The sequence below is a fragment of the Narcine bancroftii genome, chromosome 4 (assembly GCF_036971445.1).
Source record: "Narcine bancroftii isolate sNarBan1 chromosome 4, sNarBan1.hap1, whole genome shotgun sequence".
Taxonomy (NCBI): Eukaryota; Metazoa; Chordata; class Chondrichthyes; order Torpediniformes; family Narcinidae; genus Narcine; species Narcine bancroftii.
In genome coordinates, this window is record NC_091472.1 from 273,321,504 (window position 1) to 273,335,370 (window position 13,867).

The 13,867-nt window shown below is 36.8% G+C and overlaps 1 protein-coding gene across 18 annotated transcripts in view; it reads right to left on the reverse strand.

The window, feature by feature from the left end:
• The window catches only part of arhgap15 (Rho GTPase activating protein 15), an 826,317-nt gene that overhangs the window by 59,012 nt on the left and 753,438 nt on the right, over window positions 1–13,867 (reverse strand). Inside the window, exon 19 of one of the 18 annotated variants that reach the window (XM_069935045.1) lies at window positions 4,410–5,996. The exons of the other annotated variants lie outside the window; for them this stretch is intronic. Coding sequence (XP_069791146.1) covers window positions 5,954–5,996 — 43 coding nt within the window. The 3' untranslated portion in view covers window positions 4,410–5,953. Of the gene's footprint in view, window positions 1–4,409; window positions 5,997–13,867 lie in introns of those variants that run through there. 18 annotated transcript variants of the gene reach the window in all.

Consider the following 13,867-nt stretch of genomic DNA (forward strand, 5'->3'; position numbering starts at 1 on the left):
ACATCAAAAATTATGGAACAATCATGATTTTTACAAAATAAGAAATGAACTCTAATTGAAATAACACTTTCAAAGATGCACTAGAATGAGAGATATTGGTACTTTCATCAAGTTATTTTGGGAATCTGAGGAGTGATGGCATGGACATTATTTATTGTCAATTTATAATGGCCCTTGATAAAGGGATGGCCAGCCTCCTTGGAACACCGCAATCCTTTTCGTGAATATACTCAGGCAATACTTTTGGGAGAAAGTTTTAGGATTTAGACTCACCAATTATGAAATTATAGAAATACATTTCCAAGTTAGCATGGGAGGAGAATGTACAATTAATGTCATCCCCAGCCCATGAACTTTTTTGCCCTTTTTCAATGTAGTGATCACCGTTTTTGAAGTATTCTCAGAGAAAGCTCAGGAAGTAATCCAGTGGATTATTAAGATGATAAACTCTGCAGATTCTGTACACCACAGATAAAAAAAATTAGATGTTTAACTTAGTGGAAAGGATAATGAAAAAACAGCTGCTTTGTCTTGGATGGTGGCAAGTTCATTGGGTATTGGAGTTCCACTCATCTAAGCATGTGGAGAGTAATCCAGCACATTGTTGATTTGTTCTTTGTGGATGGCAGAAAAAAAAATGATGTATCAGCTAGTGGTTTTGGTGATTTTCTTTTCCTCTGCTCTTTGATGTCCCAAGGACTGGATGGTTCCACCATGGTGTTTAAAAGATAATTGGACTGCTCACCAATGCCAACTGCTTCTTACTGTATTTTCATTGTGAATTGAGTGCCTTGCCATCAGAGGCAGGAGAAGTGTCACAAACTATAACATAAGAGTTTGCTGCATGTGCTATTTTGAACATGTGGGTGGAAGTCCAGTGGTTAGTTGAATCATGCTGTTTATATGAGTCTGATCTGAATCATGTTGACTCCCACACAGATAAAGAACAGCAGTATAAAATTCTTACTTTGCAGGAAAAGCAGTGCAATCATATTTGCATTATCCACTTGAAGACTTTTGATGTGGACCAACTGTAAATTCTGCACAAGACTCAATTAGTAGCTGCATTCTACACAGCATCATATTTATCTGTCCATAGATGACATGTGAATCTAATGGATGCTCTTTACATTGAGATTTATTGGTGAATGAAGATAATACATTATGTCAGTGGTTCTCGACCTTTTTCTTTCCACTCATATACAACTTTAATATTCCCTATGCCATAGGTGCTCTATTAGTAAGGGATTGCTTAGGGTGGTATGTGGGTGGAAAGAAAAAGTTTGAAAACCACTGTTGTAATCGTACATAATTGACTTGTTATGTGCATGGTTTCATAACACCAAAGAAAATGGGCAAATGACAATTTTTCTCAAGCAAAATATTTCTGTAACATTTGGGTCTAGAGCAGTGATTCTCAACCTTCCCTTTCCACTCACATATCACCTTAAGCAATCCCTTACTAATCACAGAGCACCGATGGCAGAGGGAATATTTAAAGTGGTATGTGAGTGGAAAGAAAAAGGTTGAGAACCACTGCATTATATACTACTTTACATTTATGAAGAATTTCATTCTAATTAAGCTGAATTTATAATTTCCCAATCTAATTTTTGCACATTAAATATTTGTGATTTGAGTCCATTTTTTTTCTGAAAGCCCAACATTTCCCAATCTATCTTTTTAAAATTATTTTGCTTTTCTAGACCTGCCACTAAAGTGGATAGTTTTATATTTTACTTTTCATGCACCACCTGGCATCTTTTGACATCAGATTATATTGCTTTATAGACTCCCTTTATGCTCCTCCATAATCTTCCATAAATCTTCGTCCGTGAAGCCAAGCCAAAGAAAGAAAGAAGATGCTCCTCTCTGCTTACTCTATTCTCCCAAACCTCGAGCCTTGTATCATTGAAAAACTTAAATCTATTACACCAAGTTTCCTCAGCAATGAAATTAATATAGATTGCAAATTTCTGAGTTTGAAGCCCTGATGTTTGCATTTCCCATCTTGGAAATGTCCTATAATCTCCTATTTTCTATTCAATTATTCACCATTCTATGAGCTGAGCCTTGTATGGCAATCCATTGTGATATTTTATCAATGTTTTCTGAAAATCCAAATATTTTACATCCACCAGTTCTCCCTTATCACCAACAAACAAAACTCACAGGATAATGTTTCCATTTTTACAAAATATTGGTGCTTCTCTGTAATCATGTAATGATTTTATACATGCACCTCATGATAAATTTTGGTTCATATGTAAAATGTATTTGACAATAAACTCATAATCATTATTAAATTCCAACAGCCTTTCTCTTCCAGATATCAGATTGAGAGTATAATAACTTTTATCCTCTCTGATCTTTTGAAAAAGTGTTTTATTGGAAGGCTTCCAAACCAAGGTAGCCAGTCAAAGCTCTAGGAGATTCTGAAAGGTCAAAGGCAATGCCTCTACATTCAGGCAGTAAAAATGGTTCTGATGGAGAGTTATTATTGTTTTGTTGTCTGTAAAAGTTACTTATATTTTATTCACATTATGGTATTACTTTTTATGAAATTTTGCATCTACTTTCAATATCCTTTTTGTATTCAGAGGATATGACCACATAATGCTATATATTGAAGAAATCTAATTATCAGCTGGATTCTACACATCATAGTCTTGTAGTCCAATAAATATTAGGTCAAACACAGGACCTGAGGTAACAGCAAGTGTACACTTTTAGTCCGAATGAGATATTTTGGATGTCACATCTGACATTAAGTGTACCTAGCCAATTTGGCAGTAGCCAGGCACAAATGAGTCAGGATAAGGGGCCCCATCCCAAAACTTTGACTATTTCAATCCATGACTGCGACCTGTCCCCAGCGGCATATTGTTTCTTGAGACTTCAGCATATACAGTTTTTGTGTATCTCTTTTTGACAAGTGAGTCAAGACCAGATGCAAGTTGTTAAGAAGGTTAATTTGACATTCGGCTCTTGATTACACAGAATAAAGTTTATAATCAGAAACCAATTAAAATCTGCTTATGAATAATAATAATGATAAATGGTGCCACATTATTTTACATTTTCTGGTTAGCCCTTTGGTTCGAACTTATTCTGTGATTGAGGGGAGTCAGATTTACATTTCCAACCTCACTTCTGAAATGTAGTGAGAACAGACGGAGAATGACTTTTTTACTCTTCTATTATTATTTTAAATAGAAGAGAGAAATTGGTCTAATTTCTGAAAATTGGTCTAACTGAGTTAAAAAAACCATTAAATAAGTCAAATCAATCTGGTGGTTTTGATGCGATGTAATCAACAACAACTGTGCTTGATTGAGATGTATACTATATCTCAATTGTAATATGCATAGATTAACTTGCAATGGGACATTGTATGAGCAGATTGCCAGTGAGAGCCCATTTATTTTCAATGTCTTGATAAAAATAGTTGGTGCTCTTGAAAAAAAAACAGAGTTTGTTGTCAAGGTATATATAAAAACGTTGGGAATTTATGGAGTTTACCCTTGCAAAATTGAAGGAACAGCAATATCTGGCAAGTTAGAATTGTTTGCGACCTGAAGGCCAATTTGGAAGTGAGCATGTTCACATATACACAAGATCTCTTTTTATGTAGTACAAAGTTTTTACTGTAACCATGTGACAGTAATGCTGGAATGAGTGGATATGTATTCAAATGCATTGTGATGAAAAACTTGATAGCTGTCCCTGTGCAGACTGATAGAAAGTGTTCCATCATTGCTTAGATTGATTGAAGATAATGGAGCGCCTTAGCTGACTGAGTTAGCATTGCAGTACTCAGCATCTCTGTTGCTTTAGTAGCCTTGATAGGCAATTGATTAATTTGAGTTTCTAACTAAAGATAAATAAGAATTAACTATCAAAGAATGTAGTTACACTATCTATTGCTGGGAGTGATCATTGTCTTTTACAAAAATATTCACGAGATGATAAGGCCATGACACTTCCTCCTGAATTCTGTTGAAGACCCATCTAAATTATGTTTTTGCTATAATGAGATTGTAAATGATGCACAGGGACTTTAACACTAATGCTGCCCCATTAACTATGTTAACAATGTCCTCATTTGTTGATGGAGATTTATACTTGGAAAAATCTCGGGAACCAATATACCTTTCTTTATAAAAAAAAACATAATTGTCAGTCAAAAATGGCATGTAATATCTTATTGGAAATTAAAATTTGAAATGCAGGGCAATGAATTAAAAGAAAAGAATGAGATGATGATAAATTTATGCAGTCTGGTAGTTGGCACTAGCTGGAGTATCTTGTGTGGTCCAATGAACTGCCAATGTCATTCTTCATTAGGTGCCAAGAAAGGAGGCATTAATGGGTTGCATTGCAGCTTCATTTATTTTCGGCAGTTCTTAATTATACATCAGGGGTAGATTTACAAGTACATGCTGATGACACACACCCTCACCTGCTGGCAGCACAAATCAGAAACTGAGCAATTCACAGACCACCATTTTCCAACCAATGGTCGGAAAGTCATTCAGATTTTTTAATTTGCACTGCTCGTGGGCCAAGTTTCTCACTGGTGGCCTGGAGTTATAAAGTTACGCCTATTATTGACACATAGTGTTACAGGTCACGTAGCTGAGCAGAGCAAATAAAACTGACAATACTTAACATTTTGATAATTACTATGATTCAGAACACAAAAGCATTGTGGAAGTGTTGCTAGTCTTTCCTTTAGAGAGTGCAATTAAATTCAACTAGAAAGCAATCTAACAAGCTGTCAGCTTTGGCTCAATGGTAGCAGTTTTGCCTCTGAGTCATGAGGCTGTGTTTTAAGCCTCTACTCCAGAGAACTGAGCATGTAATACTGGCTGACAGTTTAGTGGAGTTAATGAGGAAGTGCTGCACCATCTTTCGGATTCATTTTTAAATCAAGACACTGTCTACCATCTCTCAATTGGATGAAAAAGTTCCCACGTTACAATTCAAATCAGAGCAAAAAGGCTATCCAGGGCATTATTTACCTCTCAACCAATATTACAAAGTAAACAGAATATTGGGTAATTGAACTTATAATCATTTGTGGGAACATCCTGTGTACAAAGTCAACTGCTATATTCTCCAAGGTACAAAATTCATTACAAAAAAAGATTGGTTGTGAAATGTTTTGGAACATTCAGAAGTTGTGAAAGATGTACAGTATTAACAACCACTCCTTGCTCTTTTATATTGAAATACAAACACAAGGAGTTTTGATTTCCCTTTCAATGTTTTCCAGTTGTGGAAGTGTTCTGACTGATTTGACAAAATTGAAACTGGTTTGAATGTCCAGTATCCTTATGATTTCACCTATTTTAATAGTAAGATGTAGTTTTTCAAAAACCCACCAATCCACAAAAGGAAGGCACTTTGACATGTATTAAAAACACAACTGTTACAATTAACATCAATGAACTCTGACCTGCTCTCGAGATCCTAGCAGAATAAATCACATTGTACAGACTAATTGATTCCATGCATCAGAAGCAATTGTAGGTGGAAACCAGAAAGCAGGATGTTTATTAATGAAGGTTCATTAATCAAGATTGACAATTGTTCAGAAAGACAAACATAGAAGCAATAATGTGATTCAAAATAGATATCAAGTATTACAGGGGCTAATACAAGTGAAAATAATGGACCAATCAAGGACACTTGAAATGGTGTGGAAGCCTACACAAACAGGCACAATCCAATATGTTAACAAGCAGTACTGAAGATTCTGTGAGTAATTCATTACTATCTAATTTGAACCATAATACAACAGGATATAGCAGTTGGTTACTTTGCTTTCTTGCCCTCAGGCACGTCTCATTAGGGTCATAAGTACACATCTATGTTGAAGGTCAGTAGATAGATTTGAGATCATTTTGACACAGGATTTTTTTTCCATAGAAGATCTCCTTCACCCTCTTCACTGCCTCCAGCATCTCCTGATGATCTGAATACTATGAACACTGAACAATGGACAATGCAAACTTGTAAGCACATATTTAGTGCTCAGTGAATATTTACTTAATATAGGTACATTTACAAAATCTACACAGGTGACAGGAACAACAAAGTTTTCGGATGTTACCTTTTGCCTCAAACAAATTAAATATCAGGGTTGTTCAGGGGCCATTCAATGACATTGTCTCATTTGCCACATCACATGAAATAAACTGGCATGGTCATATATATTTACACTGAAAAAGAATTAGTTCATTTTTAATTGTGCAATCTCTCAAATGGCTTTGATTATACTACAGTAACAAGGTTCTTCATTAATATTAATGCTAATATTGAAGATTTGAAACAATTCTTCATAAAACATTAAAATAATTAAAAGATTTCCATGAATGTAGGTTAAAATATTTCTATGAAGTGGAATGTTATTTGATAATTCTTGAAGTAAAATGAATGTCCCTGGAGTTCTTTCTAAATTCGGTCTTTCTCTTCTCATGAACATGAGAGTTGGTCCTATTTTGACCAGAAATAGGAAACAAACATTTCACATTTTTACAGATGCTTTTAATTTGGGAGTGGTTTTCAATACAATTTAGATCAGCAGTATCCATGCACACAATCCAGAGTCACATAATTTCATGCTTTTCCAGGATAAAGTTAAACCACATCATTAGGTATGGGTGTGACATCCACAATGCTGGAAGCACTCCCAAAAAAAAGTATCCCAGAGGCAGTTGGGGCAGACATCCGTCTGTCCTTATAAAGCCAAAGTTGTTATAAATATTTTCTGCTTTTAGATAGTCTACTTTTATCTTAAAGGTAATGTGAAACCAGAAGGTTGAGAGAAAATTAAACTCAACGATGACCAGTGCCAGAGCCAGTCAGCAGTAAAGATAATGGCTGAAATAGATAAACAATGATTATCAGCTGCTCTGTTGATTTGGAGCTTATGGTATTTTATGGTGAGTGGAGGTTTTAACTTTTCATTGATGTCATTGTATTTCATGTTCACTTATTTTGAGTTCATATTGGGTTCATTCCAATATTGCATTCTGCAATCAATTGCTTAATGCGTAAAGAAAACATTTAAATATGCCATGATTTTTTTCAGTCAGAACAATCAAATTATTAATGAAAAACATAACTGATATTACATTTTGAACTTGAAATGGTTCCATTACTTCATATTCATCAACTGATTTTTTTCTTGTATCTTCAGATTGTTTGCTACAACCAGAATGAAAGTTCCCTATAACCAATAGCATTGTCTGTTACAATAATATAAAGATTGTCTGTACTAGAACTCAATTTTTATTCTTCAGATAATCATGTGATTGGGGAAAAGTGAGTGATGACAATGGGGATGAGTGTCATCTGGTTACATCAGTAGATTTGTTGTCTTAAAATTCCAACAAGTCCAAGATTGAAACTTTCATGGATAGTGTCTCTGCTACAATAGAATAATTAGGAACCAAAGTTTGACATTGTCATGGTCAATTTTAGGAGATCTCTGATTAAGACCTTTTTTTAGTCATTTGTTTTCAAAATACGGGGAACATAACTCACAGAAAGTGGTAGATGACACAATCTTAAAAGAAAAGTAATGATGCCAAGCTAATAATTGGATATTGATGTAGCCCTGCAGTCAATGCGTCAGCTGCTCAGTTAACCAGATTTTCACCCAAAACAGGATGGATGATTTGGAAATGACATAAATCAAAATAAACAAATGGCTCTTTTGTACTGTGACTCCAAGATAACTAATTTAACTACATAGCTACTCAATAAGGAAGATTGGGGAACAGTGGAATATGCAACTTGAATCCAAACCAGGACTCTTGAAGATGGATGAAAATTGGCTTCATGAACATAATTTGCTCTTGTGCCTTCACAAATCATTTTCTAGTTGGAAGATCTATTCTAGGTCAATCAATTCAGCTCCTTGTTAAATTCCAGTAATTAAAAAAAAAGTTACAAGAGGGTAGAAGCTGATTCTGGCCATTAAAACTTGGGCTGCCCAATTACAAACTACCAATCCTGTACTTTTTTAGACGATGGTGGGAAACCAGAGCACTTGAAGAAAACCCATGCCAATCATGAACAAACTCCTTGTAGACAGCAGCAATTTCAAACCTGGGTTGCAGATGCTCAAAAGGTATTGTGCTTAATCGCTCCATTAACCTTGCTGCCCAAGTGGATCACTGTGCCTAATGGTGAGGTCATAGTGACCATGATGTTGGTGGAGTAAGGAAAGCAGAGGAAGAGTTTTTTTTTAAAAAAAAGCATACATTTAGAGGGTGGAGGGTGTATGGAATGAACTGTCAGAGGAAGTGTTAGAGGTGGGTCAAATCTCACTTAAAAAAATATTTTTATTGATTTTAATAAACAACTTATACAAACAAAAAAGATGCAATTCAATAAGATGGTATGGACAGTTACATAAACTATGTAAGATATTCTGTATATCATTAACAAACATAAATTGTAAATCATATCCATAATTCATATTCAAAATAGTATATACCTTTTTTACAAAAAACAACCTCCAATAATACAAAAAAAAGAAAATAGTAGAGGAGAAAAATCTCAAACCCCTTACCTAACCACATTGCCAGATGCTATATATGAATAGTATTAAAAGAAAATGAAGGTTAAAAAAATAATTTAAGGAATGTGGAAAAGATACAAGTCAGATAATTTAATTGCATTGGAGTAAAATTATAAAGTAAGATAGTGAGTCATGAATGATCCCCATAACTTCTGTAATCTTATATTTAAATTATTAATTGAATAACAAATCTTTTCCATACTCAAACATGACATGATTTCACCCAACCACTGATCATGAGTAGGTGAGGCAGCATCCTTCCATTTAAGTAAAATTGCACACCTCACCCAAAGAGAGGGAATAGAAACGGTGTGACTGAACCAAAAATAAAGAAGAATCATTCCCTCACATTGTGCCAGAGGCCCACCAAAGGATTCAGTGTCAAATCTATATTGAAAATTTTTTTTTATAAATCAAGGAAAACCTCTCTCCTGTATTAGTATTAAAATTCTAACTTTTAATAAACAATCAGACAGGTTCTCAGATAGAAAAGGTTTCATGGGATACATGTCAAATGCAAGAAAATGGGATTACTTAGCCAGTGTGAATGGAAAAAAGACCTGTTCTTGTGCTGTATAACTCAATAAATCAATGGAATGGATGCTCTTGGCTGCCACAGGGCTGTTAAGTTGAGTGTGTATCCTTGTTTTTTCAAACTAATGAATTCTTCAACAAAATGTCTATTTTATCTTTGGCCGCAATTAGAATTTTAAGGTGAAATTGTATGCAGTGTGCATACTCTGGAGATTAAAAAAAACATCCCAAACATTTCAGTTTACCTATTTGTGCTCCATCTTTAGAAAGGTTCCACTTACAGTTACTTAAATGGAGTGATATTTTGTTTTCAGGTTGTCTGATCATTTGACAACTTTGATGGGCCAAATTTTGTAATTGCAGTGATGTTGTCAGTATTCATTGTTATTGTAGATTCTGACACCAATACAAACTTCTGGAATACATAAATGTAGATTTAAAGATGGAAATCCCAAGGATGTTATAGTTTAATCTCTGCAATATTACTGATTTGCAACTCTTCACAGCACAACCTCCCAACAGCAATGCACTTCTAAGAAATTGTAGGTAACAACATGTATTTATTTATTTGTAAATATGAATACTTGTCCTGCATATGTATTGTTTGTCTATATGTGTATTATGTCTGTCTGTGTGTCTCCATGTTTTGCACCAAGGACCGGAAAGCCCTATTTTGTCAGGTTGTACTTATGCAATCAGATGATAATAAACTTGACTTGAGGTAAGCACAAACAGTTTTCACTGTAAAAATGATGCAATGCTATACATTTATACATGATGTAAGTGCCATCTCACAGGCTCTACACAAATCTCTGGAACACCTGGACAGCAAAGATGCATTCATTAGGATGCTCTTTATTGACTACAGTTCAGCATTTAACATCATCATCCCCTCAAAACTGATCAGCAAAGTCCAAGAGCTGGGACTCTACACTCCAGCAATTGGATCTTCGATTTCCTCACTTCCAGACCACAATCAGTGAGGGTTGTTAAGAATATCTCCTCCACAATCTCCATCAGTACCAGAGCATTCTTAGTCCCCTGCTCTACTTGCTTTATACCTATGACTGAATGGCTTGGTACAATAATAACGCCATCTATAAATTTACTGAAGATACCATGGTAGTGGGTTGTATAAAAAAAGGCCATGAGTCAGCATATAGGAGGGACTCTGGAAACTTGACTAAATGGTGCATCAACAACAATCTCACACTCAATGTCACAAAAACCAAGGAACTGATTGTTAACTTCAGGAAGGGAAAACTAGAGGTATATGATCCACTGATAATTGGGGGAATCAGAGGAGGAGAGGGTGAGCAAATTTAAATTCTTGGGAGTCACCATCTTAGAGGATTTTTCTTTGACCCAACACACTAATAGGAATATGAAGAAAGCACGTTAGCACTTCTACTTCCTCAGAAATTTGCGGAGGTCTGGTATGACACCGGAAACCCTGGAAATTTTCTACAGATGTCTGGTAGAATATGTGCTCCATCATGATCTGGTATGGGAACACCAATACCCCTGAGGGCAAAGACCTCCATAAGGTAGTGGACACAGCCCATAAAATCACAGGCAAAACTCTCCCCACTATCGAGAATATCCATAGGAAATACTGCTATTGCTGAGCTGCAACAATCATCAATGATTGACACTACCCAGCACACACACTCTATTCTTGCTTCTGCCATCAGGAAAGAGGAATAGGTGCCACAAGCCTCACACCACCAAATTTAGAAACAGCTGCTACCCCTCCAGTATCATATCATACTCCTCAACAAATAATTCAATCAGGGACTCATTTGAGGATGCTTACTTGTGCATTTTATTGATTTAAAAAAAAATTCTTTCTGTATTGCACAGTCAGTTTGTTTACATTTGTTATTTGTTTACAGTTCTTTATTTGTTTATATGAGTACGTTGGGGACAGTTTTATTTTGCACTACCATTAGTGGTAATTCTGTCTCGCCTGCAGGAAAAAGAATCTCAGGGTTGTATGTGATGTCATGTAGGTACTCTGATAATAAACCTGAAATTATATTTTTGTGCCATGTTAATCCATAATTAAAGCAGCAAACTATCTGGCACTAAATATCTGGCTTTATGCATCTGGTCTATAATTTTCCTGTAATATATATATATATATATATATATATATATTTTATTTTTTCTTTGGCTTGGCTTCGCGGACGAAGATTTATGGAGGGGGTAAAAGTCCACGTCAGCATCAGGCTCGTTTTTGGCTGACAAGTCCGATGCGGGACAGGCAGACACGGTTGCAGCGGCTGCAGGGGAAAATTGGTTGGTTGGGGTTGGGTGTTGGGTTTTTCCTCCTTTGCCTTTTGTCAGTGAGGTGGGCTCTGCGGTCTTCTTCAAAGGAGGTTGCTGCCCGCCAAACTGTGAGGCGCCAAGATGCACGGTTTGAGGCGATATCAGCCCACTGGCGGTGGTCAATGTGGCAGGCACCAAGAGATTTCTTTAGGCAGTCCTTGTACCTTTTCTTTGGTGCACCTCTGTCACGGTGGCCAGTGGAGAGCTCGCCATATAACACGATCTTGGGAAGGCGATGGTCCTCCATTCTGGAGACGTGACCCACCCAGCGCAGCTGGATCTTCAGCAGCGTGGACTCGATGCTGTCGACCTCTGCCATCTCGAGTACTTCGACGTTAGGGATGAAAGCGCTCCAATGGATGTTGAGGATGGAGCGGAGACAACGCTGGTGGAACCGTTCTAGGAGCCGTAGGTGATGCCGGTAGAGGACCCATGATTCGGAGCCGAACAGGAGTGTGGGTATGACAACAGTTCTGTATACGCTTATCTCTGTGAGGTTTTTCAGTTGGTTGTTTTTCCAGACTCATTTGTGTAGTCTTCCAAAGGCGCTATTTGCCTTGGCGAGTCTGTTGTCTATCTCATTGTCGATCCTTGCATCTGATGAAATGGTGCAGCCGAGATAGGTAACTGGTTGACCGTTTTGAGTTTTGTGTATATATATATATATAATATATAATGGATTTGAACGTCATTTTTTTTTCATTGTTTAAAATAAATATCACTAGAGTCTTCATCACCCCTCCTCCCCCACCATCGACATGATCTTCCGGGATCCTTGTCTGAAGACGGTGCACTAAATAATTGAGGACCCATTCCACCCTGCACATAGCATCTTTCAGCTTCTCCCATCTCAAAAGGCACAGAAGTATAAGAGCCAGCCTCACCAGGCTGAGGAAAAGTGTCTTCCCACAGGCAGTGAGAATGATGAATGATAAAGGGAACTGCTCACACTAAAAATCCCAAAGACTCTCATATTCACAAGACAACATTTAGTTATTGATTTGTATATATGAATACTCGGCCTACATGTCTGTCTGCATGTGTGTTATGGTTGGTTGTGTGATTGCTTGGTTTGCACCATCGAACAGTGAAAGTTACTTCATTGGGTTGTACTTGTGCAATCAGATGACCATAGAACACTACAGCACAGAAGACAAGGCATTCAGCCCTTCTAGTCTGTGCCAAAACATCATTCCGGTAGTTCTACTGACCTTCACCCATGCTGTAACCCTTTTCATCCATGTATCCAATTTATTCTTAAAATTTAAGAGTGAGCCCGCATTTACCACATCAGAGGGCAGCTCATTCCACACTCCTGACACCCTCTGAGTGAAGATTTTCCTCCTAATGTTCCCCTTAAAGCCATATCCTCTCCTCTCATATTTTTGTCTCCTAATTTAAGTGGAAAGAGCTTACTTGGATTTAATCTGGCTAAACCCCTCATAATTTTTAAAACCCTCCATCAAATCTTTCCTCATTCATCTACATTCGTAGGAAAAAAGTTTTAACCTGTTTAACCTTTCACTATAACTCAATTCTGAAGACCTGGCTACATCCTAGTAAATCTTCTCTGGACTTTTTCAATCTTACTGATATCCTTCCTGTAGTTTGGCAACCAGAACTAATTACAATACTCCAAATTGGGCCTCATCAATGTCTTATACAACCTCAGCATTGCATCCCAACTCCTGTACTCAATACTTTGATTTATGAAGGCCACAATGCTGAAAGCTTTCTTTACAACCCTGTCTACCTGTGACACCACTTTTAGAGAATTATGTATTTGTATTCCCAGATCCCTTTGTTTCTCTGCACTCCTCAGTGCCCTACCATTTACTGTGTATGTCCTACCTTAGTGTGTCCTTCCAAAATGCAACACCTCACACTTGTCTGCATTAATTTCCATCTGCCATTTTCTGGCCCATTTTTCCAGTTGGTCCAGATCTTTATGCAAGATTTGAAAGCCTTCCTCACTGTCCACAACACCTCCATTCTTAGTGTCATCAGTAAACATGCTGATCCAATTTCTAACGTTATCATCCAGATCATTGATATAGACAACAAGCAACAATTGTCCCAGCACCAATCCCTGAGATACTCCACTAATCACAACTGTCCAGCCCAAGAAACAATCATCTCTACCACTCTCTGGCTTCTCCCATTCAGCCAATTTTTAAATCCAGTTTACAACCACTTCATGTATACCTAGTGTCTGAACCTTCTGAATTAACCTTGCATGTGCGACCTTGTCAAAGGCCTTACTAAATTCCACAGCCTTTCTTTCATCTCCTTTCTTGGTAACCTCCACAAAAAAACTCTATACATTTTGTTAAACATGACCTACCATGCACAAAGCCCTCGGCTGTCCAAATATCCGATCTGTCAGAACACCCTACAATAATTTAC